General features: G+C 31.6%; 5 protein-coding genes across 6 annotated transcripts; 3 read left to right on the forward strand and 2 right to left on the reverse strand.

Annotated features, from left to right (window-relative positions):
* The first annotated feature begins 696 nt into the window (after nucleotides 1–696).
* Nucleotides 697–4,668, forward strand: LOC126681210 (beta-fructofuranosidase, cell wall isozyme-like). The gene is made up of 7 exons (XM_050376686.2): nucleotides 697–942; nucleotides 1,078–1,086; nucleotides 1,520–2,382; nucleotides 2,730–2,892; nucleotides 3,295–3,526; nucleotides 3,629–3,719; nucleotides 4,354–4,668. Exons 1-7 carry the CDS (start codon nucleotides 750–752, stop codon nucleotides 4,531–4,533), a joined length of 1,731 nt encoding a protein of 576 aa, XP_050232643.2. The 5' UTR covers nucleotides 697–749; the 3' UTR covers nucleotides 4,534–4,668.
* Nucleotides 4,669–6,165: 1,497 nt separating this feature from the next.
* On the reverse strand, nucleotides 6,166–8,925 carry LOC126681211 (nucleosome assembly protein 1;4). Its single transcript, XM_050376687.2, has 11 exons — nucleotides 8,765–8,925; nucleotides 8,547–8,590; nucleotides 8,351–8,446; nucleotides 8,010–8,102; nucleotides 7,771–7,858; nucleotides 7,638–7,699; nucleotides 7,362–7,549; nucleotides 7,110–7,287; nucleotides 6,981–7,024; nucleotides 6,707–6,887; nucleotides 6,166–6,467 (listed from the first exon to the last, which is right to left on the reverse strand). The coding sequence occupies exons 1-11, from the start codon at nucleotides 8,847–8,849 to the stop codon at nucleotides 6,402–6,404; spliced, it is 1,125 nt and encodes a 374-aa protein (XP_050232644.1). The 5' UTR covers nucleotides 8,850–8,925; the 3' UTR covers nucleotides 6,166–6,401.
* Nucleotides 8,926–14,272: 5,347 nt separating this feature from the next.
* LOC126683064 (glyoxylate/succinic semialdehyde reductase 2, chloroplastic) lies at nucleotides 14,273–17,841 on the reverse strand. 2 transcript variants are annotated; one of them, XM_050378893.2, is made up of 12 exons: nucleotides 17,676–17,841; nucleotides 17,507–17,597; nucleotides 17,338–17,403; nucleotides 17,106–17,181; nucleotides 16,975–17,030; nucleotides 16,458–16,542; nucleotides 16,293–16,353; nucleotides 15,880–15,932; nucleotides 15,729–15,799; nucleotides 15,559–15,631; nucleotides 14,664–14,768; nucleotides 14,273–14,578 (listed from the first exon to the last, which is right to left on the reverse strand). In XM_050378893.2, the coding sequence occupies exons 1-12, from the start codon at nucleotides 17,803–17,805 to the stop codon at nucleotides 14,420–14,422; spliced, it is 1,026 nt and encodes a 341-aa protein (XP_050234850.1). In that variant the 5' UTR covers nucleotides 17,806–17,841; the 3' UTR covers nucleotides 14,273–14,419. The 2 variants fall into 2 exon arrangements, with proteins under 2 accessions (XP_050234850.1, XP_050234849.1); XM_050378892.2 differs by having other exon boundaries at nucleotides 17,507–17,603.
* A 665-nt stretch (nucleotides 17,842–18,506) lies between these two features.
* LOC126679910 (uncharacterized) lies at nucleotides 18,507–20,041 on the forward strand. Its single transcript, XM_050374931.2, has 3 exons — nucleotides 18,507–18,897; nucleotides 18,985–19,050; nucleotides 19,142–20,041. Exons 1-3 carry the CDS (start codon nucleotides 18,525–18,527, stop codon nucleotides 19,645–19,647), a joined length of 945 nt encoding a protein of 314 aa, XP_050230888.1. The 5' UTR covers nucleotides 18,507–18,524; the 3' UTR covers nucleotides 19,648–20,041.
* Nucleotides 20,042–20,923: 882 nt separating this feature from the next.
* On the forward strand, nucleotides 20,924–23,910 carry LOC126683154 (heterogeneous nuclear ribonucleoprotein 1). The gene is made up of 6 exons (XM_050378988.2): nucleotides 20,924–21,321; nucleotides 21,481–21,521; nucleotides 22,199–22,362; nucleotides 22,503–22,605; nucleotides 22,694–22,863; nucleotides 22,948–23,910. Exons 1-6 carry the CDS (start codon nucleotides 21,089–21,091, stop codon nucleotides 23,464–23,466), a joined length of 1,230 nt encoding a protein of 409 aa, XP_050234945.1. The 5' UTR covers nucleotides 20,924–21,088; the 3' UTR covers nucleotides 23,467–23,910.
* Nucleotides 23,911–25,745: the final 1,835 nt, after the last annotated feature.

The raw sequence follows: 25,745 nt of genomic DNA on the forward strand, positions 1-25,745 counted from the left end.
TTTATATAATTAAACCTTTTTAAAAACTATGTTAAAATTATAAGGACATGATCATTTTTGCTTTAAATTTCAGGAGAAATAATTGAAACATGGATTAAAATTCCCTCTAATTCATCTAAATTTGAGGGGATAAAATTCACGATTTACATCACTTATAATTTAAATTGTATTTTTTTATGTACACCACTCATTTTATATGTTCATTGAATTTGATTTTTAAATTAGATGTTTTATAATCTTTTATGTGTTAATTAAAAGATAGAAATATACTATTAAAGAGTGTACAAATGACTATCAAAATACGTACGAAATTATTATCAGAGCGTATATAGTATATTTTTGTTGAATAATCATAATTAGCGATGTACACGCAAGACTTGTAAAGGTAGTCAATTGGTTAATGTTTATTTTAAGAAGTTAAAATAATTTTTGTATTTGCTATCCAAATAGTGTATGGACACACAATAACATTTTGACTTCAAAGGATGGCAAATGCACCAATTTTGCTGGAAAAGTCCAAATTTAAAAAATTTAAAAATAAATAAAAACCAATAAAATTTCAACCCAATCTTTTTTATTTTCTTTTAACTTTAAATGTGGCCCAGTAGAATCACTTCACAATCCAACATTTATTTTCCCTTTTTACTTTTCTAAATTTCATATTTGCCACCAAATTTCTCTATAAATACCCGAGTAGTTGCAGACATAACTTCACATCAACACTTCAGTTTTTTGAATACATTCAAACTATGGCAATGGTTAATATTTTAATTTCTTTAAAGTTTTTCGCGATTTTCGCGATCTTTTTCGGCTACGGAGTTCTTGATCTTGAAGCTTCTCACCATGTTTACCATGTTGATAATCTTGAAACTTCTGCTACTGCCGCAAGTGAATCTTACAGAACTGCTTATCATTTTCAGCCACCAAAGAATTGGATGAATGGTATGAAACTCAACTGATTTTCAATCTTTGATTTTGATGTTTTTTTTAGTTTATTTGTAGTTTTTGATTCATTTTTTCTCTAACAATCTATTTGTTTCTTGTTTTTGTGGTCAATTGTGGCATACTGATATTCAGATCCAAATGGTGAGTCATTTTCGTCTCTTAGTTTGTTTTTATTTTGATATGAATTTTGCATTTTTAATTCATTTGATTAATTGAATATACTTGTACATAGCAAAACCGTTGTTAGCTAATATAATTAAACCTCAAAATGTCGAGATTCATTGGTTTCTGTAATAAATAAAATTATTTTTTGGAACACTTGCATGTTCTTAGTACTTGCATATTATTTTAAAAATGTTTATATAAAAAGTCAATGTCTTTAAGTTGACTAAAAATTTCGGATTCATATAAAATTTTACACATATTTCTCTCTTCTTAAAATGTATATTACTTATAATTTAAATTAAATATAAATAACAAATTATAGCATATTTTATAATTATAATAGAAAATATTTAATATTTTAAGTTTAAATTAGAGATACAAAATTGATCAATTACTTTTATTCTAACAGGGCCAATGATTTACAAGGGAATTTACCATCTTTTCTACCAATATAATCCCAAAGGAGTAATGTGGGGTAACATAGTGTGGGCCCACTCAACATCAAAAGACTTAGTAAACTGGACCCCACACGAGCCAGCTCTATATCCATCTCAGCAATCCGACATCAACGGCACCTGGTCCGGCTCCGCCACGTTTCTGACAGGTGGCAAGCCGGCCATGCTCTACACCGGAATTGATCCATTGGGCCAACAAGTCCAAAATCTAGCCACGCCCAAAAACTCATCCGACCCGTACCTGATCGAATGGGTCAAGTCAGCCCAAAACCCAATAATGGAACCCACCACCCAAAACCAACTCAATGCTAGTTCATTTAGAGACCCGACAACCGCATGGTTAGGATCCGATAACCATTGGAGGGTAGTGATTGGAAGCAAAATTAACAGAAGAGGATTATTAATTCTTTATAGGAGTAAAGATTTTGTTAATTGGGTCAAAGCAAAAAAGCCCATGCATTCAGCTGAAGGAACGGGTATGTGGGAATGCCCGGACTTTTACCCGGTTGGAGTTGATTCGGTTAACGGGGTGGATTTGCCCAAATTAGGACCCGGGATTAAGCATGTACTTAAAGTGAGTTTAGATGATACTAAACATGATTATTACACAATTGGAAAATATGATGATAAGAAGGATATTTATACCCCTAATTATGGATCAATTGATGGTGATTTAGGATTAAGATATGATTATGGAAAATTTTATGCTTCAAAGACTTTTTTTGATAGTGCTAAAAATAGAAGAATTTTATGGGGTTGGATTAATGAATCATCAACCATTGATGATGACATGAAGAAAGGTTGGTCTGGTCTTCAGGTAATGTTTTCTTAATTAATTTTTGTTACATATTTCTTACATAAGCATGGCATAGGCATGGTTAAAAATCTAAAATGGTACTAAATTTTATTTTATATTTTAATTTAGCATTAAACTTTTAAATTGTATTAACTGGTCTCAGCAGTATTTCATATTAAAAAGTGATGAGATATAATCGAATAAATAAAAATTAAATTTTGATACCTCATTACACGAATTAAAATTTTAAAATTAAGTAAAAGTTTGGTATCGCCCGAGTTTTTTACCTAATTATGCATTGCAATTTATAAAACATACACTCATTTTGTTAAAATTCAAGAGTTTGTTGAATGAATTGATTGATGCAGGCTGTTCCAAGAACTATTTTGCTAGACAAATCAAGAATGCAACTCGTACAATGGCCAATTCAAGAAATTGAAAAGCTTCGTTATAATCCAGTCCGATTGGCCGGAAAAGTCCTCAAAGGAGGAGGAGCTCGTAAAGTTTCCGGTTTCACCGCAGCTCAGGCAAGTCACTACTAAATAAAATTGTGGTTGAAGTTTCATTAATAGTTTGAACTAGATTGATAAATGATTTAATATGATATTAAACGATGTGATCAAAACGCTTACAATTCGATTTCAATATATTAAACATTTGAATACAAGTATAAAAAGTGTAGTATAGTTTAGAACTTGAAGTGTGCATTCGATAAAAATGTGAAAATTTTCGAATTAAGTTGTACGAGTTTGTTTGGTCATCTTTTGGTTTAACATTTCAGTTTGGTTTGTAATGAAACATAATTGCCGTTCGTATGTTCAAAATCAAAGTAAATCAAGTATTTATAATATCAAATCAAACCGAATTACACTTGTGTTTAACTTCATTGATTATTTGATAATATATTTTTTTTTCATAAAAAAAAACAGGCAGATGTGGAGATTTCATTTAAGGTAACAAATCTAGAGAAAGCAGAAGTATTAAATAAAGATGTGAACCCACAATTACTATGTAGCCAAAAGGGTACAACAGTAAAAGGCAATATAGGTCCAATTGGGTTGCACCTTTTTGCTTCAAAAGGAATGGAAGAGCACACTTCTGTCTTCTTTAGAATATTCAGGGTCCAAAACAAGTACAAGGTGCTCATGTGCAGTGACCAAAGCAGGTTAATTTACACATTTTTTTTCTTACTTTTTAGTCCATTAATTTTTGCCCAATTTACAAGTTACTTCATCTTGAAGTTTTTTTCTTATTAAATGACTTTTAGGTCTTCTCTGAATCCTACTACTGATAAGACAACTTATGGGACTTTCTTGGAAGTTGACCCTCTTAATGAAGAACTCTCTTTAAGATGCTTGGTAAGTTTACTTTGTTAATATGGCATTAAGGGTGAGCAAAATGTCTGACCGACCGTTTTAATCGACCGTTTTAACCGACTAAACTGATGACTTTTGGTCAATTCAGTTCGGCTTTAGTTTTTAAGTCTTCTCGATTCTTCCGATCATATCGGTTTAAACTTTGAAAAACCGAAACTAATTGAATTGGCCTAATATTTCAAATTTGTTTATAAGCTCTCTTTCTATTTTGTCGATTTTAATCGAATCGACCGGTATTTCAAAACTATTTAAGTTAAGCTGGTTGAACCAATCAAACTATAAACCACTCGTGGAAGCAGGCTTGATCTCTAGTTCGATTTTAAAAAAATTTGTTCAAACCCTAGATTTGGTTTTTTTATCTATATATGTAGGAGTGTGTTTTTTTTCACATGGACCACATAAGCTAATGTTGCATGCCTACATTCCTTTAAAAGTCACCATTGCTCATAGAATAGCTTATAGAGATACAATCATTCAACAAGATTCTCCCATACCATTTTAGGCATATGGATTCCAATCTCCTAAGATTTTGTTTACATCTTGTAGCTTAAGACTTTCCACTTTAGTCAACAATCTTTTTTGTCTCAATGCACTTAAACTTTGTCTTGTTTTACAGATTGATCACTCAATAGTGGAGAGTTTTGGTGGGAAAGGAAAAAGCTGCATTACAGCAAGAGTTTATCCAGAGTTGGCTATAAATGAAAATGCCAACTTATATGCCTTTAACTATGGAAAAGAGAGTGTCACCATCACAAATTTTAGTGCTTGGAGCATGAAGAAGGCTCAAATCAATTGAACAAGTTTGGGACATTTGATAAGATTATGAGAATTAGGGTTTAGGGTAATTCTATTTCTATCTATGTTATATGTATTATTTTATGCTTGTTTTTAAGTTATAATAATAAGAATCCAGTGGATTACTATTTGACTATATAGTTCAGAATTAGGAATTACAAGAGATTCAACACATAATCTCTTGCTAATATTGACTAATGTTTTCTTTAATCAAAATGAAATATTTGCATAACAACTAACACTAATTGTGCATTGGATCGGGAACATAGTCATGTCTCGTACTAATCCATAATAGTAAAAGTCGAATCGTAAGCCTATTAGTGAAGCAAATTCAATCAAACACCCACGAAAAATGAATAGGCTCTTTCGGAACAGAATAAGCTGTTTTCGACGCTAACTCGAAATGGAACTGGAACTGGAACTACAAACTCGGCACTTCAGTGGAGATTCAGTAGATGCCTATTCTCTCCTAGTAGAAGTGGTAGAATTATTCCAAGTATTTCAGCTCTACCAAAATAGAGTTAAAAAATGATACAACACTCTTCATTTTGTATTGAAAGAACAATGACCGGTATGATTCAGTAAGATCTTGTTTTGTTCAAAGAAATAACTCTTAACAAATTCTTCTAACTCTAAACTTCTCTAAAAAAAAAGTTTTGCATATCATTTGAATAAATTTCTTAGCTAAAAATGATACAACAATTCATTTTGTATTGAAAAAAACAATGACCGTAATGATTCAATAAGATCTGAAATAACTCGAACAAATTCTTCTAATTCTATGAGCTTCTCTAAAAAAAGTTTGCATATCATTTGAATAAATTTCTTAGTACACCAAAATAAAATGACACCCCCGATATGATTCCTTAAGATCTAGTTTTGTTCAAAGAAAGAATCATAATGAATTCCTTTAATTCTATAACTTTTCAAACAAAAAAAAAGTTTTGCGTATCATTTAGAACAAAAAGGAGCCATCGAGAAATAATTTCGAAAAGGCGGGAGTTGATTCAACTTTATTGCATGATAAAAAAGTTGTAGAGTCAAATTCCATGACATAGTAAACCTTTTATAACTTAGTAGCAAAGTTCAAGTCGGTGCATAAGTGGGGTTTTCTTTATCTTTCTCAAGCATTTACAGATCATATCTAGTCATTAAGAACATCTACAGCTGAAAAAGAAGTGGGTATTAAGTAGTCAAGTGCACCACTAACTTCAATAGTTTGGCTAAAGTTTCACCAAGGTGGCAGTTTTCTACACAAATGTGCCTACCCTTATTTTGCATATTCTCCCAACTCGTTTCTTTCTATGTACTGTTTAGTAGCGTATTCAGAAATACGAAAAAACAGAAGCGAAAAACAAGGGACGACGACCTAGCCAAACAATATCACTGAAATAAAAAAAAAGGAGAACGAGTGAAAAGAGAGATAAGGGGAAAAGGGTACCGATGGTGGAGCGGGGGAGACAGCCGCCCCCCTCTAACTCCGGCCACACTCTTCCAGCTACCAAATACTACCCAGGTCAGGATAATATAGAGGAGACGGTTTAAGTTCAAGTTCCAAATCAATGGTCTCATGTTTGATTTGGATATACTAACTGTATCTGCTGGTGGTTGAATGCGATAAAGTACTGATATCTACCGTTATGAGCAACAGCTCGAGAATTTATATTAAAACATAAATCCACAGCTTTGCAACATTAATATAAACGGAAGGACGCGGAAAAATAGGCATCCTATAAGGAAAAGAAAAAAAGGAAAGATTATAAAGCTAGTTGAGTATACACAGGCGGTGTTGAAAAGGCCAATGCCTGACATTTTCATCAACTCAGACACTGTTTATGCTTCCTGCCCAGTCTTCCGTCACATTTTGAGCTATTGTTGCTTGCACTGAGGAACACGCTCAGCTTGCTCACTTTTCACAGTTGGAGCTCTTCCAGCCTTGTACAATTTGCAAAACCATAAACTGAAACTCATAAGCAGTTCAAATTTTCGATTGCAGACCAAACAAATTGTCTTGCTAAATCAACTAACCTTAGGTTTACTAGATGATGGCAACGATGTTCAAATTCGTGTGCAAAAATAATTCACCGGCAAACCTCAACTTCGTAAAATTTGACTCTAAAATTCTAATGCAAAGAAGCAGAAAAAATGAGAGCAAAAGATTTCAGATGCTATACCTTCTTGCTGCCATTTTTATCTTCAGCATCATCCTCGTCGCTGTCGTCGTCTTCATCCTCATCTTCTCCATCATCAACATCGTCGTCGTCGTCATCTTCTGCATCTAACTCATCATCTCCAGCAGCTTCTCCAGTAAACCATGACACAGCATGATGGATGATTTTATCCCGAATGGTAGTACTACACAACAAGACCAACAAAACTTAGTACAACCAAAGTCATCACAAAAGAAGAGCAAGGTTGAAATGGATTTATGGAAGAATTGATACTCACCCAACATTATAATCCCTTTCCATTCTATCCTGAATTTCCTCAATCTGCCAGCATATACATATATGAGATTTAAATCGCAAATATATCATCAGCTGCAAACTAAATTAAATTCCAAGGTTTAGAACTTACAGCATCTTCATCTAAGTCATATGCCTCCTCAGGAATCTGAGAAGTGTTGAAGAAATTAAAGAAACTTGCACAACTCTCAATTTTTGTGATAGGCTTCGCATTCTTCGAACCCTTTTTTGGTTTCTTCTTCAGGACTTTCTTTGTCAAGCATTTACCAGGATGCCATTCAATCTCCGTCCTACAAATAACCTAATATAAATAATACAATAAGAGCATAGCAAAAGTTTTTAAGTGAAACAAAAATAAGGTTACCCAATTGTTTTCTGCAAAATAGGATCATCATCATCATCAATCATTTGGTATGTCTTTGTCAGGACAGAGTTCTTAAAATACGGATTAGGTTCAAAGTAAAATTCCAGTTTGAAACCCTCAGGATCATCAATTCTACACCATTTAATATCTTTAAGAAACTTAAGAGCTCCTTCATCACGCTCCATAATCTATTACAAAAATCCACGAACCAAATTTGTCACTATCATTCAATAAATGGAAAAACTAAACTATGCCTTGCATTATCCCATAAATTACCTCCTCTCCTACTGCTTCATTATTTTTCATCGCAGTAAGCCAGAAACCAGGAATGCCTTTCTCTACATAAAAATGTAATTTTAAGTCAAATTCAGCAATAATTAGTTGTCATTAAATATATTCATCCAACTACCTTCTGTATCTTTTTCCCCTTCTTGGTTTCTTACATCTTCATTCGTAATTCCGTCACCTTCTTGTACACCATTCACTATCTCAAATCTCTGCGAGACGCCAACCACAAAATAGATCAAGCAATAAAAATACATACTAATTAAGCAATTTGGTAACCTCAATAGAAACATTATAGTAATTTAACAATGAAATTCAGTTAATAAGATGCAAACTTCTTCAATGCAACTACAATTCACATACCTTCGTGTACAATGGTTCATAAAATTTCTCATATTTAGCTTCTAAAGCCCTTCTTTCCTCAATAAACTCCGCCTCTAGCTTATCATGTTGACTCTGCAAATTCGATAGGCATAATAACTCCTTTTAAATTCTTTCACGCATACAACATAACTACTAGTAGTCTAACTCAAATACAATGATACATATGAACATTCTTCGGTGTATTCCCATCATGTAATCAACAACAATAACGGAGAAATATATAGAACTCAATAAAACAATCGATCAATCGGTAATAACAGCAACGAATAAGTAACTCACGATAAAATTTAAAAAAAACTGATCAAGAAAATAAAAAAAACCTGAATCTCGCGCAAAAACTCCACACGTTTCCTGACATTGTGCGACAGAGTTTCAAGAATATTTGAGTGTTGTCCAGCCAAACTCTGCAGTTTATCCTGCAAATATATAAAATAATCAACACTATGTAAACAAGAAGAAGTAATTAAAGACAAAGAATATCCATAAAACAGGTTTAATCGTTCAAGAAATTCTTGCCTTGAGAGCGTTAACAAGGTCAGCACGATCCTCTGCACTAAGAGCTGTACATCACAATCAATTCTACAGTGATTTTTAGTGATAATACTTATTTCAAATACTAATTGAAATTCAAAATTTGATTAAATTCACTGACTGATACAATTAAAAAAAGGCAAATGATTATTGAAACTGATAAATTGAAATAGAAATTTAAGGTTAGGAAATTGTTAGATTACCGGCAGCGGCAGCCGGAAGTGAAGTGTCGACGTCGGACATGGCAAAAGAGTCATTTCTTTTTTCGTTGTTACCGTCGTCACTCATTTTGGAAGGCTGTTTGGGAGACGAGAAACTGCAACAGAAGGATCCAAGAAAACGAGGGAAAATTAATCGATAAAAAAATTTCTATTCGGTGCAAAACCGTTTTTATTGCACGTGCGGTTTCAGATGAGCAAATTATTATATGGCCCTCATATTTATCATAATTCACACTTTAGTCTATCCAATTTAAAAATTGAATGATATGGACCTTCATTTTGATTTTTAACGATTTGGTCATTCCGTCCATTTCTGGTGTAAGTCAACCGAGTCAAAAAAATTATATGGTCCCCCATTTTTATTTCTCTTAACGATTTTATTTCTCACTTTTGTTTCAGTCAATGATTTCGTTTCTCGTGTTTGAAAATTAATTTACCTTTAAATCCTTTGATTCACACAAAGCGGAATGACTAAATTGTTAGATGGAAATAAAAATGAGAGGTCATATCATTTGATTCAAACAGAATGAACTAAATTATCGTAATTTGCTATATTAGAATTTATTTTCTTATAAAAGAATTTACTCTTTTGATTTTCTTGTAAAAGAATTTACTATTACTAGTTATTCTTATTGAAAATGATTATATAATTAATTGTATAGTGTATATCTACGTATAATTATTATAATTTTTCTAATAAATTTTAATTTTAATAATTTAAAATTCTTCAGTATCATATCATATACTAGATCTCGTAAAATGGATGAATTGAGATGTAAATAAAATAAAATAATTAATAAAAAATATATTATATTTTTTGATTTAGAAAAAAGGTAAAAAAAAGAAAAACACTTTCTCTGAATATAATAAACTTTAATTAATGAGAGTCTGTACTGTATAGCATTCAATTAAATAAAAAAATATCTATAATTTGAAAAAGATATATTTAAATAACGTCTATTAATTTGAGACGGGGAAAGTCTTAAGTATAAATTATGTTGATTTTTTTATTATTAATATCTCTAATTTAAATTAAATAAATTTTAAATTTAATGGGTTTTTTTTATAAATAATAGTTTTATAATATCAAAATAAAATATATAAATATTTTATAAAATTAAAATATTAATAAGAATAAATGTAAGCTTTAAATTAAATTTCAGAAGTCATCATTTTTATAATATAAAAACTTAAATAATTTTAAAATTTAATAATAAATATTAAATAAGTACTCCAAAATTCATGAAATTGCTTAATGTTTTTTGAAGACTACTTTTTATAAAAAAAAATTAAATAAATAGTTCATATAAATTTGACACTCAAGAGAATTCTCCATTAATTGTAATTTTTAAAATAAAAAATTAAATAAATAAATAAAATAAAATAACAAATTAGAAACTCATAATAGTAGTTTATACAAATTAAGGATTCATAAAAACTTCTCACTTATAATAATAATTCTAATAAAAAATTAAGTTACATAGATAATTTATATAAATTAATAATTTATTAATATAATGGACGTTATGACAATGCTTTATTAATGACTATTTGGTGAATGAGATGTTTCTTTACAGTGAAAACATTAATTCCAGAAAATGTGAGAGACTTGAGTTGCTTGGAGTTCTAAAAACTAATTGTAGAGCAGCGTTGAATTAATCGAAGTTAAACTCATGATAAACCAAAGTTTAATTATCATTATTGCGAAACCCAGCTTTAGTTTTGCCAGGATTATCTATTATCAAAATTTTGAGTTTCTCATACTAATTGATATGATATAATTTAAAAAGAGAATAAAGAAAATAGTTTGAAAGAATTTGGGTAAGTATTTTTATTTACTGTTGGTCATTTAACTAATTAACCACTACAATTACTGGCAACACTATTGGGTTAATTAAAAGAACAGAGAACTAATTAACAAGAGAGATTAAGTTCTAACCACCAACCCATAATACATTATATTGAGAAAATGAAGAAGAGGTGGCCGATAATAGTTTAACCAATATCTTGATTTAGAAGAATGTCATATAATTATAATTCTCTAGCTAATTTAATTTCCTCAAATATCTTAAATTAAGTCAAAAATTTAAACAACTAACTGCAATATTTTAAACAACAATAACAATACTATGTATAATGAGCGGCTTAGATTGATTACTATATGATCTTAATACATCACTATTCCATGACTTTCTAAATAATCACACACAATATTTTATGCATGTAACACAAAATTTTCATCTTGTAACCGTACAGTTTTTATTTTTAAAAAAACTTGGCTTAAAGGGTCTTTTTTTTATCTACATCGAGTTCTTTATATTATAGATACATAATGTATCAGGGTGTTTCATCACAAACTTAATTTAAATAAGAATTTTTGTTTACTTAAAATATGCAGAAAATACATAAATTTATCCTAATTTAATTAATGTTATCATTCCAGAGTTTACTCATCAACTTGCACTATACATTTTCAATAAAATACTAGTAATGCTTTTTGGGGAAATAATATGAGAATTCTAAAAAAGGTAACACTTACAAAAATGATAAGCATCGAGATTCTTTTCACACACTGTCATTTTTTTCTTACATTTTGTACCTTTTCACTCAAAATGTAACACGGGTCGCATGTGCCAGTTAGCGCGTCAGCACGCCATCTCATCAGCGGTAGTATCTAAATGCCTTCGAAAAAGATCTCTGACACATAATTGGCACATCTCAAATACATTATAGATACATATAAAAAATAACTTAAATATATTTATTTTTAAACATATAGTAATCTATTAGACGTTTTTGACATGTTTCTTAGTTGTATTTGTTAGATAAGTATTTGATATATAATTTATACGTTGAAGCACGTCATCTCGTAAGTGGTAGTACCTTAATGCATTCGAGATGCATTTTTAATACATATCAGCTGTATCTCCGATACATCTTTGATATATAATTTATACATGATAGATATATACTCAATACGTATCATTTCAGCTACACATTAATTATATATATATATATATATATATATATATATATATATATATATATATATATATATATATAGTGTTCAATTCGTTAAATATACAACTCAGAGACAAATTTTATACATATACGATACATCTCTTATACATATCAGAAATAGCTCTGACGCATTCTCGTTCAAATATAATTTAATTTATGAGATGAATGTGAGATGTGTTCAAAATGTATTTGACAAATACATCATTGATACATAAAATATACAATCTTTAATATATAATACATGATGTATATTTTCTCAATACATAATTAATACATTTTTAGACCATTTGATACATACTTTTAATTTGATATATGTTATATATACATTTCAAATACACGTCATGTATTTTGATAGATATATGCAAAAAATAATACTTAAAATATGTTAAAAATATCTTCCATATACATAAAAGATACACAAAATTTTTCATAATTTTTTACTTAATGTTTATGATATGTAAAATTTAAGATGTATCATATATGTATGGCGGATCCAACCCTCCTGACCCTCCTCGCCGGAACAAATTAAAAAAAATCAACTTTTTTTTATGTAGGGGCGGTTGTAACTGCCCCTACAAGTGCTATTTTTCGTATTTACCGTCATTTTATTTTTCTAAATAGCTGAACGCAAACATTTTGACCCTCCCGAGTTGGAGTCTTGGTTCCACCCATATACGCATCAGATATGTATTTGAGGCGTATCGCTAACACATTTGAGACATTAATACAGATATATTGTCGTATTGATGCGGATGACTGACGCGGCTGATGCGTTGATTGACGCGTGCTGATATGTCGCGCTTTCATTGAAAAGGTACAAAATTTAAATTTTTTTCAAAATTTAGGTTGTAGTGTTTTTGTAAACTCCATTAATAGTTTGGATAGTTTTGTAGTTTACCCATATCTTTTCTAGCCAACAATTCCCATACTAGATTATCCAGTTATACTATCTTAAAAGCGATAGTTATTTATTTTTGAACAAATTACCCTCAAGTCCCCTAGTTATGCTATAATTAACAGTTTGATACTATTTTAAAAAAATCTTATTTAATAGTTCCTCACTTTCAATTACGATAACTATTAGACTCCTCCGTTAATTGCGGCACTTACTTTCAAATGATTTGCTACTCTACTTTCAGTTTTTGTTAACAATTTGGTCCCACTTTTAATTTTATTAACAATTTGGTACCTCGCTTTCAATTCTTTTAATAATTTGGTACCTCAAATTAACATAAAGGCCTAATAATTAGCGAAATCGAAAGTGAGAGACCATTAAATAGAATTTACAAACAAGAGTTATCAAACTGTTAATTGTGATATATGCGGGGTGTCTCATAGTAATTTGCTCTATTTTTTTTCTTAAATTTCCTAATCTTTTTTTTAAAATCAAAATAAATTTTTATTCCATCATATCAGAAGCAATTACAGATAAAATGAATTCAGTTAAGTTTGAGAACCATTTCTAATGAGTTGAAATAGACCTAGTATTTTGCACGAGAACTTACGCAACTCGGTTATTAGATCACCTAACAAAAAATAATTTAAAACTAATTAAATATGCGTTTTTTACTTACAACTATAGTATGGGATAATTGAAAAATAAATATGAGTATATTATGAGAGTGATCCATGAAAAGTCCAAATTCCATTTTCAGTATTTTGTCAATCCTCATGTAAATTTACAATCAGTCTTAGCCGAAGAAATTATATGAATTAATATGGGAAAAATTGAAAACTACCCCATTTTATTAAAGGCCTAATCACTCAAAAACCCCTGACCTTTAATGTTTTTTTCAATTCTACCCTGACGTTGCAAATTTGTCAATTTTACCCACTTTTGAATTTTCCGTTTTCAATTGTACCCCAATTTTTTAATTTTTGCTAATTTTTTTACTTAAATGATGAAATCATTCAATTAACTAAGTATAAAGATGAAATTAAATTCTTTTGTATTCAAAAAAGTACAAATAAGTCCTTTATTTTTAAAAACTAATTAAAAACCATAATCAAATTAACACTAATTTAAATTCCTAATTAATTTAACTAAATTTAAATAAATTTTAAAAACATGCAATTAATATATATTAGTCGTGGAGAATATTTTTAAATTTTTTCAAATAAAAAAGGCATTAATTTAATATTTTAGGGTACAATTGAAACACAAAAATGCAAAATAGGGTAAAATTGACAAATTTACAACGTCAGGGTATTATTGAAAAGGGGCTAAAAGGTCGGAGTTTTTTAAGGCATTAAGCCTTTATTAAAACATAACCAAATATACGGTTCTTTTTTTTGAATCAACACTTTTTTTTCATCATAAACCGTAAATTATTTGCAATAATACTGATTCACTTTAAAAATTTGCAGTTGTACGTGATTATGTTTATCAGCTAAACTTATCCATATAATTATGTTTATCAGCTAAACTGATTAAGCATAGAATTTAGCTTTCCCTAAATGCGAACAAAGTGACTAAATAAATTTCTATATAAATAAAACTCAGCTATATTCATTTAGCAATAGATTTCACAAAATCTCGTAAAATTCATTCGAACCAAATACACCATTACTAGAGATTTAGTCTGTTTAAGACTTTTGGTGTCATTTCTGTTCAGCTCATGACTGCAATTTGACTCTCAATGCTTCAATGACTGCAGAAAAATCACTGTCACTCAGGCCATGACTTTTAGCTACCTTGTATAGTTCATTTGCAGCAGCAGCGATTGGGGTTGGTTGCGAAACAGATTCTGCTAATCCCAGAGCAAGTCTCAAATCCTGATAACAATGCATTAATCTTCCTTTTAGACAATATCGTTTAATTTTTACGGTGCTTACAAAGAAATTTGAATCATACACAAACCTTTTGTTGATGCTTTAAGGGGAACGCGGTAGGGTAGAGAGATTTGATCATAGACGGACCTTTCATAGAGTACATTGGTGCACTTATAGCACCCTGTGACACTACCTACAACTCCATCAATTACATAGAATAAAGGTCTAATAGCCAAAAAAAAGTCAAACCTTTACGACTTGTTGTAATTTAAACCAAACCTTTTTAATTTTTACAATGATAGCCAAATTACATTTTTTTTTTGCAATACTAGTCAAATTGGTGGCCAAATTTGCTGTTTTCAATTAGGATATTAGGCTATTATTATTTTTTGATGAATAATAATATATTCAAAGTCACAAGAAGTGGCAAAAAACTCAAAAAAAAAAACTCAAAAAATTTCACATAAAAAGTGCAATTTGGCTATTATTACAAAAATTTAAAGGTTTGGTTTAAATTACAACAAGTCGTAAAGGTTTGACTTTTTTTCAGCCATTAGGCCTAGAATTAATGATGTGTAACAATTTCATTGACTATGCCCACAGATGACCCTGTGGACAGTAGGAGTACAAAAACCGAATAACGGAACCGACAAATTCGACCACAATTAGTTTTTGGTTCGATTTCAGTTTTTAACATAAAAAATCTGGTCCAATTGTAGTACAAACTGAATCGAAATAACCAAATTGAACCGAAAAATTGAATGAACTCACTAGTTTAGTTAGGTTTGAAAATTCTTAATTTTTTAAAATTTCAGTTCAATGCGATTTAAGAAAGATAAAAAAATTTCAGTTCTGTTTGAACCGAATGCACACCTCTAGTGGATAGAGTCTATTTAAGAATTTTTCGGGAAGAATCCAATCAAAATGCAAGGAAATAATGCAAAAATTACAGCCAATTAAGCTACGATTTGGTGATTGAGTACCTCAACTATTGTGTTTGGGTCTAGTCCGACTTTCTCACCAAGAAGAATTCCTTCAGAAAAGGTGGCCATCATACTGCAAATTGTTGAAAACGGCACACGGCAGAGTGTCAGTAAGCGAAAGCAGAAATTAAAAACAATAAGCAGGAAAAGAATTAAGAACCCTCTATTACCTTCCCATGATCATGTTGACAACAAGTTTCATTGCAGCCCCATTTCCGACATCCCCAAGGTAAAATCTTGACTGGAAAAAATCATAATTCCATATGTGAAATAGTAGAAGAGCGTTTTAAATTGCTGGATAGCAGAGGAAAGTTAAAATACCTTCCCCATAATGTCTAAGAATGGAGCCGCTGTTTCGTACAGAGATTTGTCACCTGAAACATGGGACCTTATGCCTCAGTTTCTACTAGGTCATTCACTGTGTTATGGAACAAAGATCAAAGTATTTCTAGCTTATCTTATGATAAAAACACAAGTCACGAACAAAACTATGGAAAAGATTCGAACTCTGAATCTCGTCGCTCAATGACCTTATTACATTGTATCAGAAATTTCCAAATGTTTCAATCTCTGCCGTTGTTGCATGGAGTTGAATAAATTATGTAGATCAACCACAAGGTTTTGTGTTTGGTTCTAAAAAACAACCACTTCATGCAAAACTGTTCTGCAGTAAGACTATGGAATTGCTGCCGAAATTCTACGCATGTTAGATTATAAGAGCAATAAACTCTTACCTGCAGTAAGAAATATTAGCTGCCCATCTTCTGCTGGTTTCTTAGAGCCAGAGACAGGAGCCTGTTGGAAGATGCTTAGCCTTTTAAAAGAGCATTACTTTGAATACGATTGCCAATTGATTTAAACCAAGCGAACTCACAGTTACAAAAAGAAGATATCTTCACCTCCAAAAACAATGCCCCAGTATCTTTGATGTGTCCGCTAATCAATTTAGAAGTACCTCCATCAACAGTTGAAATATCCACATACCTAGCATTAGTATACAGGCATAACTGAGTTATGAATCATGGGCAAACAATTTGAAAAAGACTGAGTGATGTATTGATAGTTATTTTTTAGAAGAACGGACAACTTCTATTCTGAAATTTGAATCATCAACTAAACAAGTACTTCAGCTTTTATAATGATTTGTAAAGTTGCAACTTGCAACCAATAGGTCGTTCCCCAGCAAGAATTAAGGAATAAAGTAACACAGAAGCTCATTTTGATGAAATTGACAGTTTGTAACTACAAGCATGTTCCGTCTACGAAGCAACCCTTGCTACTATTAAGAACAAAAGTACGAAACACCAAATCAAGTAAATGGCAAACATAATCAGATGACTGCAGTAAATTTCTTTTCAATGCCGGGCATGACTAGAACACAGCAGAGTATCACGAGAAAAAACAAGGAATTAGTACCCTTTCCCTGGGACCATGCCGCTTGCTGCTCCATGCTTCCCACACGCAACTTCCACCTGAAACAAAGCTGCTATAAGTTCCGCCAGTTAGGAGCATTAACAGGCAATTAACTATATCAAAAGCATACGCACTGCGCTTTCAGGATCAGCAAGCATGGCAAATGTGACATCACAGGCATCAGCTACTTCTTTAGGAGAAGGCTTATATCTGTATGAATGAACAATTATTAGTGCGAGACATCGTTCACGAATGTGTTAGTTTCTTATCGACAGTCATTCACGTTTTTCTCGGTAACGCGATAATCATATCAAAGTAAAACTAAAGGAATGAAGAGTAATAAAGAGGTTGGTTACTTTTACTTACTTTGCACCTAAGCTGATGAGAGTATCACATTTGCTCTTGGTCCTATTCCAAACAGTCACATCACATCTACAAATTCCAAACATAAAAACATAACTAAACCTCCTTCAGACATTAAAATCTCTAACATGTCTCAATCTAATACATAATTATTTCTGTTTCAATTTCATACCCAGCTTTAATGAGATTGTGTGCCATTGGAGTACCCATAATTCCCAAACCCAGAAAGCCAACACGGGTGGATGATGATGATGATCCATCAGCATCAGCTGCCAACATGGAACAACATTAAAAATGTCTGCTTTTAAGTAAGAATTACAGGAATTAAACAAATAACTTACCTCTAACTGTAGTGGTGGAGAAAGCTCTGAAACATGGTTTTGTGAGCGAAGAAGAAGAAGTGGGTATTGCTCTAAAGTGACACGGAAGCTGAGGACAGAAGCTTGAAAACATCGACATTGATAATTTCATCAATACAAGTCTCGACAGTAACTCGCATTTCAATGCAAGCTCTTCTAATCTGTAGGATAGAGGGGAAATAGTCAAATATGCCCCTAATGTTTGAGGTTAGGAAAACAGTAATGCCCGTAAAGTCCAAAAAGGGACATATAAGCTTCTAACAGTTTTTAGAAAGGACAAATAAGCCCTTTTTTTTAAAAACAGTTCGTTAACATTCTTGAATCCTATTTGACATTCCATCGAATATTTTCCCCAAACGTTAAGGACGAGCCTTTTCCTAAACTAGAAGCCATTACGGTTCTTTACTATATTGAATTTTTTTGTCTGATTTTACTTTCACGCCTTAAATTAGGGTTATTGATTGATTTAAATTTGAAATTTTAGGATTTTTAATTTTGAAATTATTTTTTTAATAATAAAAAAAGATGAAAAGATGCAATTCTTGAATGACATGCAGGATTCATGTTCGACGTGTCATCAATTTTTTTACACTGTACACGATTTATGAAAACGGTTATTTGCCTCTTTTCAAAGACATAAGAATTTTATTTGCCTCTTTTTAAACGTTATGGGTATATTTGCACCTGATTTCAGACATTAGGGATATATTTGCCCCTTTTCTTTAGAAATAAAAAAATAGATGGATCCAAATAACCAAAACCGTTGCCGTCTCTCTTCATCCGACGTCGTTTCATTGACCGCCAATAAAACAGTTCAATTTCAAGTTTCTTATGTCGTTTTTTTTTTCTTTAGCTCTCATGGAGATTGAAGGAGACGACGGATCGAAAATTGATGTAGAAGAGGAGGGTAATTCCAAGGCCGTGTTTGGTAGAGGTTTACGGTTTAACACAAAAGATAGAACAGTGTCCCGCCGGCACGTTCTGTTCAAAATTGAAAACCAAACAGAGCCTAGGGTTTCATTTCAAGTTATTGGGAAGAATCCAATTTGGGTAAGAAGCAGCAGTGTCAGTGATGATAAAAATAGAGAAATTAGGGTTTACAGAAAGCTTGAGAAGGGTGAGTTGGCAGTTGGTGACTGGTTCTGTATTTCGAGCCAAAACCCGGTTTGGTTCAATCTGAAGAGAATTGGAAGTGTTAATAAAGGTTTGTAATTTATTTGGTTTGTTCAGCTGTTTTAATTAGTTCAGAGTTTGATTTTAATTTTTTTAAATTGATGTGTTGAAAATGCAGAAGCAATGGATTTGGAGAGTGGGGATTTAGAAAGAGTTGAGCTTTCAACGATTGATCCTGTTAAAGGTTTGTTCTTTTTCAAAGCTTTTATTTAGCATTATGATTTTGATTAAATTTTATAGAATTTGAAGTAATTTTGGTTAACTTGGGATTGCAGAGTTTGGATTTCTTATAATTGGGCATGAATTTGATTGTTATCCGAAGCAAAGAATTAAAGATGCTAGAAATTGGGATTGGTTTCTTGAAGAAAGTAAGCTAGATAGCGATAATGATGACGATGGTAGTTCCGCTAATGGTAGAAATAAGAGGGTAAAGAAAAAGAGGAAGAAAGGAGTAGGCAACGATGATGACGATGAGGATGATTGGAGCGGCGAGAGTGAAGAGGATAAGGAAATTGTGGCTAAAGTAAGAAAGATGGGGAGATCTAAATATTCAACAAGATCAAAGGATGAAAGGAAAACCAAAACTAAGAAAGCTTCTTTGCAAAAGAAAAGTGTATCAGTTGTTGATGATGAGGGAGAGGAGGACGAGGATGAGGAGGATGAGGATGAAACGCTTCAAGGGTTTATTGTAAGCGATGATGATGAAGTAGAAGAGATTGATGAAGAGGAGGAAGAAGAATTCGTTGATGACGATGATGATGATGATGAGCTAGATGATTAGTTGCAGTATATTTTTTTTATAACAAATGCGAAAAGAGGAATTGAACTTACTCTTCGGTCGAGTTACAGCATTACCGATCACTAAACTATGCGTGCGGTGGGGATGACTCGTAATTCTTGCTGGTAAGCAGTGTTCATAACATTGGTGCTTAGCCTAGACCAAAAAAGTGTAAAGTTATGTTTTTCTATTGTAAAATTGTATAAATGTTCTTTGTAGTGTGTTGTTAGTGATGTAACGTTTCAGGTTCTTTAGTTAATTAGAGAAGTGCACTAAAAGCCAAGAAAGGTGAAACTTTGACCTAGAGTTTAAAAGTTCTATCTTGCAATGATGGTTGCAACTATGTGGTTTACATGTTTATGCAAACTCTTATGATTCCTGGTTCTGTTGCTTGGTAGTTGGTGGTGTTCTTGTTGGGGTATTGCATTTGATTGTGTTCAAGGATATGTTGCACATGGTGATGGTGGATTAGGTTTGCTTGGTTGGGGGTAGAGTTAGCATTTTAGACACAATAAGATTAAATGACAAAACATGATATGAAATTAAGCGAATTTGAATTTGATACTGCACGATTAATCTCATTTCTAAATGAAAAATCAATTCTTTACTAGTTTAAATGTATTTGAACATAAAATTAAATAGATTGATTTGATAGCATGTACAATTAAATGTATTCATATGTATGGTGTAATTCGTATTATAAAATTCTTGTATTGGAATTTTATATATCAAATACAGTTATTAATTATTTTAGGTTAACAATCCGCATACACTAATTGTCAAATTTTTAATTGATAAATAAAAATAAAAGTGATTTTATTCTTTGAAAACTATTAAAAAGGTACAAAGTTGAGGTTCCAATTTCTCTTTGATTTTTTAGTAAGTTTTTTAATTAAACGAATAGTTAAATACATTTATAAGTAATTAATTTTCTTTTTAAAAGTTGTTGTACAAATGCTGCTTCATCTCTACGCATATAAGATTGGAAAAAAAGAAGCAGCATAATTTGCATGAATTAATTTAAATCTTTTTTTCATGATAAATTTCCAACAAGATTTTAGTTTATCTAGCTTCATGTAAAACGACTTGTCTCATGTAATTTTGTTTGTTTAATTTTAGACCCCAAAAAACACACGAGATGAAATTCATATAATTTTGATGCTCTCATATACGACATCGTTTCAATGTTCTTTCATCCAACACGACGTCGTATCCAAGTGTCGTGATTAATTTTCCCTGCAAATGCAACATAAATAATCATAAAAAAAGAAAAATTAATAAATTAATAAGAAACGAAAACCCTCAATAGTTTCCCTCTCTCTCAAGACAGTCTCACTCACACTCAAAAACCCTAAATTAAGTAATACTAATTATTAGGTTTTTCCAAAATTCAATCAGTGGTTTAATTTGATTACATGAAAGTTTAGAGACATCGGAAAAAATAATGGATTACGATTATGGACAAGAACGGATTCAATTCGAAGAAGACGACACTAACAACATAATACCCTTTAATGGCGAAGAAGAAGAATTAGAAGACGATTATTATAACGGTAATAATAATAATCAAGCAATTCAAACTCAAAATGAGTTAGGCGGTGTCGGAGGTGGTGGCAATGGGAGAAGGCAATCATTAGTTCATAATAATCAGAATTCTTCTTCTGAGTCTTCTCAAGGGTTAGTTAGTTTAGTTTAGTATAGTTTTAGTTTAGTTTAGTTAATGTAATAGGTGCTTTGTTTTGTTGTTTTAGGGTTTTAAAAGCCCTAGAGATTAGAGATTTTCAATGGAGATGTTATAATGATTGTGTCTTTCTTATTCTTATTATTGTTTGATAGAAAGCTCTTTGTTGGTGGCATCTCTTGGGAAACTACTGAAGGTATTCGATTTTTCGATATTGCTATTGTTTTCAATTTTATTTGTTTTATAGGCTGTTACTTAGTTGAACAATGTGCTTTTATTTTTTAATCTTGGGAATTAGTGATTATAGGACTGTTGACACAAACCTCTTGTTCTGAATTTGAAAGACGAGAAATTACAAACTAATATGAGTGATCGTAGGATTGTTAACACAAATTTCATGACAATAAAAGTATGAACAAATATCAATATAATAGAATTAACTCAAAAAAGCGGAGTACAATCTCTATTTGGTAAAATTTCCAGGTCTAGAAGGATTATGTGTTTTTTCTTTGTTTAATTAGAAATCTGGATGAATTTATTAACATCGGTGTAAAAACGCACATATTCATTATGAAACCCGCATTGAACAGCAGCAACAAAAGATGAGAAATTAGAGAAAGAGTAACTTGTATCTCTTTGATTGAGAGCATAATTATGATTATGAACCTTTTAGTATAGATGGCCACGGATAGTAGAAGCATGAATTTTACTGGTTGTATTATTATTATTGTTATTTTTCTATTCTTTTTCCCTTTTTAAAACATTTATGGTACATACTGAAGGTGCTTGGCTTTTTCCTTGACCACTAAATTTATGTTGTCATTTTCAATTATCCTTTTTTTTCATATTGTTATGATGTTGATCTGCTTGCAGAAACCTTCACCAGTTACTTTGGTAAGTTTGGAGAAATCACAGACTCTGTTATTATGAGGGATAAACATTCTGGAAGGCCTAGGGGTTTTGGATTTGTTACATTTGCTGACGTAGCTGCTGCTGATAGGGTTTTGGAGGAAGACCATGTCATTGATAGCAGAGCGGTATTTCTCATGCCCTTTTTATTTCATGAGAAATTAAAACTTTCAATAAATTTGATTGGCCTTTTTTCTCCTTTTTACATTTGAGTTGAGCAATAGATTTCAGTTTTCTGAAACTTCTTCTCATGCCATTCACATGTCAGGTTGAAGTAAAGAGGACAGTTCCAAGAGAGGATATGGAGGTCAAAGGGGTCGTCAGAGCCAAGAAAATTTTTGTTGGCGGAATACCGCCAATGTTGACTGAAGGTATAGTTCCGCTATCCTGTTTAATATTCTTATTTTTTGAAGTTTGCTAAATTGCTGCACTCTTTTAACTATATTGCTTTCATTGCAGATGACCTAAGGCAGTACTTTTCTGCTTATGGTAACATTGTTGAGTACCAGATTATGCTGGATCATAAAACTGGACGGTCTAGGGGCTTTGGGTTTGTCACTTTTGATACTGAAGATTCTGTTGAACAGATTTTTTCAACGCGCAGAACACATGAACTTGGAGGAAAACCGGTAAGTGAATATTTAAAATTCTACAACAATTTAGCGTGTTACTTAAATGAAATGCTTATAACTCGAGTCCTTATTACAAATCAGGTGGAGATTAAAAGGGCTGTCCCAAAAAGAAATTGCGGTGATTTTAATTACACTCCAAAGTCTCACGCGGGATTCAGCAATACTGCAAGTGGATACGGCTCTGGCCATAGTTCGGAGGGTTTCTATGGTGGAAAAATGGGCCGAGAGTATGGTGCCTATGGCGGATATAGTGGCTACAGTGCTTATGGAGGCTATGGAGGAGGCTATGGAAATGCCAATGCCTTTTATGCCGGCTATGGTGGATATGGTTATGGATTTGGGTTTGGTGGTCCAATGATGTATGGTGGTGGGGGATATGGAGGCAGCGGTTATGGTGCCTCAATTATGTACAATAACAGCAGTGCAGGATATGCCGGTGGTAAGGGATATGGAAGAAGCAGCGATAGCGGTAGTTACGGAAATGGTAAAGGATACGGAAGCGGTGCTGCGAATGGTGGTCATGGGAGTAGTAGGGGATCTGGAGGCAGTGAGAATGGTGGTAGTGCTGGGACCAGTAGGTATCATCCTTACCAAAAGTAAAGCGTAATATTTTTAGCGCTGCGGCTATCTTGACTTTGCCGACGACCTCCGCAAATTGTACCGAGCAAGGAGGTTGATCAGGTGAGGTAATAGTTTTTGTAATCTGAAATATGCAAATATTACATTATAGGACTGGATTTTGCAGTGTTTGGTCTTAGGATAATTTTCTTTGCAAAGTGAGATAGTGAGATTATTAGGGGGAAAACAAACTTGTTTATTTACTGTATCATAAGTCATTCTGCATATGCTTACTGATTTTGCATTGTTGCACATGCCCAATAGTAATAGAGGTGAAGCTCATTTTGATCTGCAGAACCTGGCCATGTCTAGTAAATTTGCACATTAAAATGGTCTGTGTATCTGTGGGTTTACGGTGGGCATTCCATGTGTTTTTTTTCTTTGCTAAAAGTAATCCAAAAATTGAATTTAAATCATTAGATCCTATCTATCTAAGATGTTATGGGAACTACTTATTTTAGTCTCTCTTACAATATAGAGAAAACAATTGAACTAGGAGCGTGCAAATGGGTTGGCAGGTTGTGTTCGTGTCATTGTCGGTCTTCTCTGTTGACATAATTATGGTCAACTTGAGCACAACTCGAATATTGAACGGGTTATACGCGACAATCCAAATGACCTGCCTGTAAAATCTGGTGGATCGATTATGAGCCATTAATACGACTCATTTAAATCATTTACTATAAATAAATTAAATGAGTTAAATCAATACGACATGTTTAAGTCAATTATATTATGAATAGGATAAGTGAGACACCAGCAAGATAAATTTAGTGTATAAATTTAGTGTATTTATTGGTCACGTTTTCGATAGGATTGACATGATATGACACATTTTAAGTTGTTCTAAACGAGTTAAAATGGGTTCGGGTAAACAAGCTGGATAAGGATATTCTCAAGTTCATTTCAACTTGATGGGGTCATATGTTCTACATCATTCATTATAAAATAAAGGCCTAATCACTCAAAAAACCCTCACCTTTAAACTTTTTTTCAATTCCACCCCGACGTTGAAAATTTGTCAATTTTACCCACTTTTGAATTTTCCGTTTTCAATTGTACCCCAATATTTTAATTTTTGTTAATTTTTTTACTTAAATGATGAAATCATTCAATTAATTAAGTCTAAACATGAAATTGAATTCTTTTTTATTCAAAAAAGTATAAATAAGTCCTTTATTTTTAAAAACTAACTAAAAACCATAATCAAATTAACACTAATTTAAATTCTTAATTAATTTAACTAAATTTAAATAAATTTTAAAATTATACAATCAATATATGCGAGACATGGAGAATGTTTTAAACAAATTTCCAAACGCAAAAGACGTTAATTTAATTTTTCAGGGTACAATTGAAACACAAAAATGCAAAATAGGGTAAAATTGACAAATTTTCAACGTCAGGGTATGATTGAAAAAGGGCTAAAAGATCAGGGTTTTTTAAGACATTAGGCCTAAAATAAATAGAGTATTAACTTAATTAAAATTATATTTTTTTATCTACACTATTCATTTTGTAATAAATGGTATTGATAGATTGAACTTGACGACGAGTTAAAAGGAAGTTGAGAAAATCTTAAGTTAGGCTCTGGTGAGGTGATCTGTTTTAAGTTCAATTATGGCTCGTTATTTATTTATTTGCTTTATGTAAATTGTGTTCGCCTATTTTGACCCTCCTAAATTGAACTATTTTTGGAAATTGAATTTCTCGTTTTATTTTGAAAATCATTTTTTTAGATGTTCTATTCTAAATATTCTATTTCTATAAAAAATTTACATGAATTACTAATTGATTAAAAAAAAATTAAAGACAATTATTAATAAAAGTAAATTAGAATACATTTATATTTTTTAAGATGATTTTTTTAGTTTCAAATAGACCAAGATGTAATAAATACATGTAGATGATGTAGAAGAGTAAAGAGGCAAGGAATTAAAAAAGTTCAATTGCAAACCTCAACTTTGCCTTTGTGACGTGACTACCACATTTCCGAGCATCCTATATTTGACAGATAGACTGCTAAAAAAGAAAAAAATAATACTTTGATCATTAATTATAATCAAGGGCCAGCATTTATGTGATAATTAATTGACTCTCATCTAACAAGTTTTTTAATTATCACTAATAAATTTTATTGAAGTAGTTGACTTCATAGATCAATCTCTCCAACCCAACTTTATCAACTTCTTTAAGCAAATGATTTTATCATTTTAAGCATATAGATCATGCAATTAAGGCTATTCAAAAATTGAAAAATT

This window comes from Mercurialis annua, linkage group LG5 (genome assembly GCF_937616625.2).
Source record: "Mercurialis annua linkage group LG5, ddMerAnnu1.2, whole genome shotgun sequence".
Taxonomy (NCBI): domain Eukaryota; kingdom Viridiplantae; phylum Streptophyta; class Magnoliopsida; order Malpighiales; family Euphorbiaceae; genus Mercurialis; species Mercurialis annua.

Excerpts from the sequence above, each read along its gene's own strand:
- LOC126681210 (XM_050376686.2), top strand. The coding sequence starts at position 750 with ATGGCAATGGTTAATATTTTAATTTCTTTAAAGTTTTTCGCGATTTTC. Across the intron at positions 2,383-2,729 it reads AAGGTTGGTCTGGTCTTCAG|GCTGTTCCAAGAACTATTTT; the intron begins GTAATGTTTTCT and ends TGATTGATGCAG. Across the intron at positions 3,527-3,628 it reads ATGTGCAGTGACCAAAGCAG|GTCTTCTCTGAATCCTACTA; the intron begins GTTAATTTACAC and ends AATGACTTTTAG.
- LOC126681211 (XM_050376687.2), bottom strand. The coding sequence starts at position 8,849 with ATGAGTGACGACGGTAACAACGAAAAAAGAAATGACTCTTTTGCCATG. Across the intron at positions 7,550-7,637 it reads ATGAAGCAGTAGGAGAGGAG|ATTATGGAGCGTGATGAAGG; the intron begins GTAATTTATGGG and ends TTTTTGTAATAG. Across the intron at positions 6,468-6,706 it reads ATAAAAATGGCAGCAAGAAG|GCTGGAAGAGCTCCAACTGT; the intron begins GTATAGCATCTG and ends AAATTGTACAAG.
- LOC126683064 (XM_050378892.2), bottom strand. The coding sequence starts at position 17,805 with ATGAAATTATCAATGTCGATGTTTTCAAGCTTCTGTCCTCAGCTTCCG. Across the intron at positions 17,182-17,337 it reads CTCATCAGCTTAGGTGCAAA|ATATAAGCCTTCTCCTAAAG; the intron begins GTAAGTAAAAGT and ends TCATTCATACAG. Across the intron at positions 14,579-14,663 it reads CCTTAAAGCATCAACAAAAG|GATTTGAGACTTGCTCTGGG; the intron begins GTTTGTGTATGA and ends CATTGTTATCAG.
- LOC126679910 (XM_050374931.2), top strand. The coding sequence starts at position 18,525 with ATGTCGTTTTTTTTTTCTTTAGCTCTCATGGAGATTGAAGGAGACGAC. Across the intron at positions 18,898-18,984 it reads AATTGGAAGTGTTAATAAAG|AAGCAATGGATTTGGAGAGT; the intron begins GTTTGTAATTTA and ends TTGAAAATGCAG. Across the intron at positions 19,051-19,141 it reads AACGATTGATCCTGTTAAAG|AGTTTGGATTTCTTATAATT; the intron begins GTTTGTTCTTTT and ends TTGGGATTGCAG.
- LOC126683154 (XM_050378988.2), top strand. The coding sequence starts at position 21,089 with ATGGATTACGATTATGGACAAGAACGGATTCAATTCGAAGAAGACGAC. Across the intron at positions 21,322-21,480 it reads TCTTCTGAGTCTTCTCAAGG|AAAGCTCTTTGTTGGTGGCA; the intron begins GTTAGTTAGTTT and ends ATTGTTTGATAG. Across the intron at positions 22,864-22,947 it reads ATGAACTTGGAGGAAAACCG|GTGGAGATTAAAAGGGCTGT; the intron begins GTAAGTGAATAT and ends ATTACAAATCAG.